This window comes from Octopus bimaculoides, chromosome 10 (assembly GCF_001194135.2).
Source record: "Octopus bimaculoides isolate UCB-OBI-ISO-001 chromosome 10, ASM119413v2, whole genome shotgun sequence".
Lineage (NCBI taxonomy): Eukaryota > Metazoa > Mollusca > Cephalopoda > Octopoda > Octopodidae > Octopus > Octopus bimaculoides.
In genome coordinates, this window is record NC_068990.1 from 1,905,353 (window position 1) to 1,908,531 (window position 3,179).

The 3,179-nt window shown below is 33.1% G+C and overlaps 1 protein-coding gene across 1 annotated transcript in view; it reads left to right on the forward strand.

Moving 5' to 3' along the window:
• Nucleotides 1–3,179, forward strand: part of LOC106867322 (cilia- and flagella-associated protein 65) — a 720,747-nt gene that overhangs the window by 392,508 nt on the left and 325,060 nt on the right. Inside the window, exon 19 of the mRNA XM_052971190.1 lies at nt 2,682–2,750. Within this exon, the coding sequence (XP_052827150.1) occupies nt 2,682–2,750 (69 nt within the window). The remainder of the gene's footprint in view (nt 1–2,681; nt 2,751–3,179) is intronic.

The following is a 3,179-nucleotide window of genomic DNA, read 5'->3' on the forward strand; positions in this document are numbered from 1 at the left end:
TATATATATATATATATATATATATATATATATATATATATATGACGGTCTTGGAGGTAGTGGTGATGCTGGCGGTGTGATTATGACAACTTAACGATTGTCCTAGACTATATATATAAATTTCTCTACTTTCATAATATCGAGGTCTTGTTCTTTTATTGTCATTTTATTATTATTAATTAATATATGTATATATATATAATGAGAATTTACGAAAAACACAAAAGAAGAAGATGGGTGTATAAACAACAAACAGATGTATTAGTTTAATGCTTGGGAAGTAAGAAAGTCTTTTACACTTCGAGCCTATGCTCTTCAACTTTCTCTCTCACTCCACTCTCTTTCTTTCTGTTTTACTTCCTCTCTGAAACATTTAGAAGCACAAAACGTACGCTGTCACCTCTGATGTCTCTTTCACTCTCTCTCTTTCTCTCACTCTCTCTCTTTCTCTCACTCTCTCACTTTCTCTTTCTTTCGCTCTCACACTATCTCACTCCCTCTCTCTTTCTCTCTTACTTCCTCTCTCTCTTCCTCTCTTGCTTTGCCACTTCAAAGAAGTGTGACGCACACAACAGGTACGCACAAAAACAAAAAGTTAGTGTATTATATTATTGATAATAACTGCATTTACCAAAGCATGACTGTCACTAGCAAGTGAGTATGACCTGGTCGCATGTATTGTGCATTCAGTATCTGTTTTAGGGGTCTAACTATTTTAGTCACAAGCAGAGAGAGAGAGACACCCATTTGATTCTCCTGTTCCTTGACCCTGCAGAACATTGAGGATGTGATAAATGGACAAAGAAAGGGATGCAATAACATTATACTGGATTTAGGATCAAAGCATAACATGTAGAGTTGGCTATTTTACATTATACAAATAATTGCCTTCAAGAGAGATTCATAAATTGCATGCCTTATTGGGGTGTATGTGTGTTTATTGTATTATTTCCAAGTCAGCTCTGATCGAGGAAGTATAGGATGAAAGGCATTTCATCCTTTATTCATGCACATCTAGTACCACACTAGATATACAAGGTGCTAATGTGTGATCTGAGGGAATTTGGCTGCTATTTCAAGCAAGTTGGTCAATGGATTGGGTTTTATGTTAGTCCAGTATATTAGGCAATGTGACTGTTAGTGTTCAAGTCATATTGGAATTTCAAGTTGAAACACTTAGATTTTCCATAAAATATTTCTGTGTCCTTAACAATAAAATGCTATAATTAGCTTTATAGTGAAATATTTTAGTATGCATTTTAATAGAATACAATAGTATAATTTTTAATTAAATACAGTATTGTGACTTTTAATGATGTACTGTAATGTACATTTTAATGTACATTACAGAAGCATAATATTTATAATGAAAGAGTATAATGTATATTTTATTAAAATATGACAATATGATTTTTAATGAAGTACTTAATGTTATGTAGCTTTTAACGAAATAATGATGCTGCATTCAAGCAAATTGCTTAAGAACCATAATATTATGAAAAGCGATACAGTTTGAAATGATGTAGTGTAGGTGGTGATTCAACCTACACTGGCTAACTACTGTTGTCATGACGACTGTAAATACCAAACTTTGGTCTGATAAGAAACGGTTGAAGGTAGTACAACGTTTAAGCATGGCATACTGGGCTGTTGCCCACTGGCCTCTCAGATCTAAGGGCCCAGTTCTAAACTATGTTTGATGTGGCCTGCTGTCAATAGGTAAATACTACAGTCCCAGTGTCTTGATTTGCACAGGGGTCCATAATGCTACTAAGTCGCCCTGGTTCATATTCACTATTATTTAAACTTAAATTTACAAAAATCAAATCAAAAGTGAAACTACATTAATAGTATTAGTAATTCTTGATTATTAAGAATTATTAATAATAGTAATAATATTAATACTTCTTGAGAGATATTTCAGTTTCTTGTTTATTCTTTTGATCTCCTCTTTAGTTATTAACTACTATCGTACTGTGTGACCCTGTCTTCAAGATAAGAGCTCTCAGCGAATGTATTAGATCAAAGTAAGGGTGGATTAGTCTAAGAAAGTTTTTAATTACATCTATTGGTGTTTAACTTCAAAATTCTTTCAAACGAAGATGTGGATGGTGTAACTTATTCACTCTCTGTCGCTTTCACTCATCTTTTCGCGAAGAATTTGTTGAATCTTTAGTAATGATACACACTGCGATAAGCACTTTAGTATAATGTGTTTATTAAGACTGTATAGGTCGTATTATAAACTTCATATAACCTAGTAGCATTTCAGTCATATCTCATGAGAAAAACCGATATTTATGTTAGAAGTGAATATTTCAATGATATCTAGTGGTGAGCAAGTATTATCATTTTGGCCAAGAATATAGTTTAGTGAAATTTCATTTATCAGTTAAAACTAATTTACTTCACTTACACACGTGATACACCTGGGAAAATGCATGAATATTGCAATATCCCATGTATCATGCTTAGAAATATTGATATTGATAATTTGTAGTGTTGCAGAGAAAAGCAATATTTTTCATAAAATTCTCAATGAAAACCATATCAGCTTGCTTGTAAAATACACCTTTGTAAATTTTATGTACCTTTTCTTATTGATGCTGTGTAATATTTCTTATTATTTCTTTTATTCATTTATCTATTTATTTATTTATTTATTTATTTATTTATTTAAGCTTCAATTCTTATTTGCACTCGGATCCATCTTACCGGGAACTCAACTTCTCTGCAGAAAACCAAAAAACGTAATTCACATTGTTTTTATTTTCCTTCCCCCCCCCCCCCACTCTTCTCTGCCACCAATATTAATGGCTTTGTTGCTAGGCAACTATGCTACCGATTATTCCAAAGAGAAAATAAACTATCTGTCAAGTAGTGGTGAGTTGATATATTAACTTTTATATTTTGTGAATAGTTGAACAAAAGCGGCAGTGGTTGGCAATTTCCAGCTGGACGACCATTGGTTCATTTCTAACAGGAGAGAGTGATAGGTGTAAATGCAAATATTGTAAGACTACCCTTTGAAAATAGCAGAAACACTTGGTCATTTGGTTGTCCTGAGGAATAAGCATATCCACATCTATCTATCTACCTACCGACCTACCTACCTACTCACATACCTAACTATCTTTACACACACACACACACACACACACACACACACACACACACAC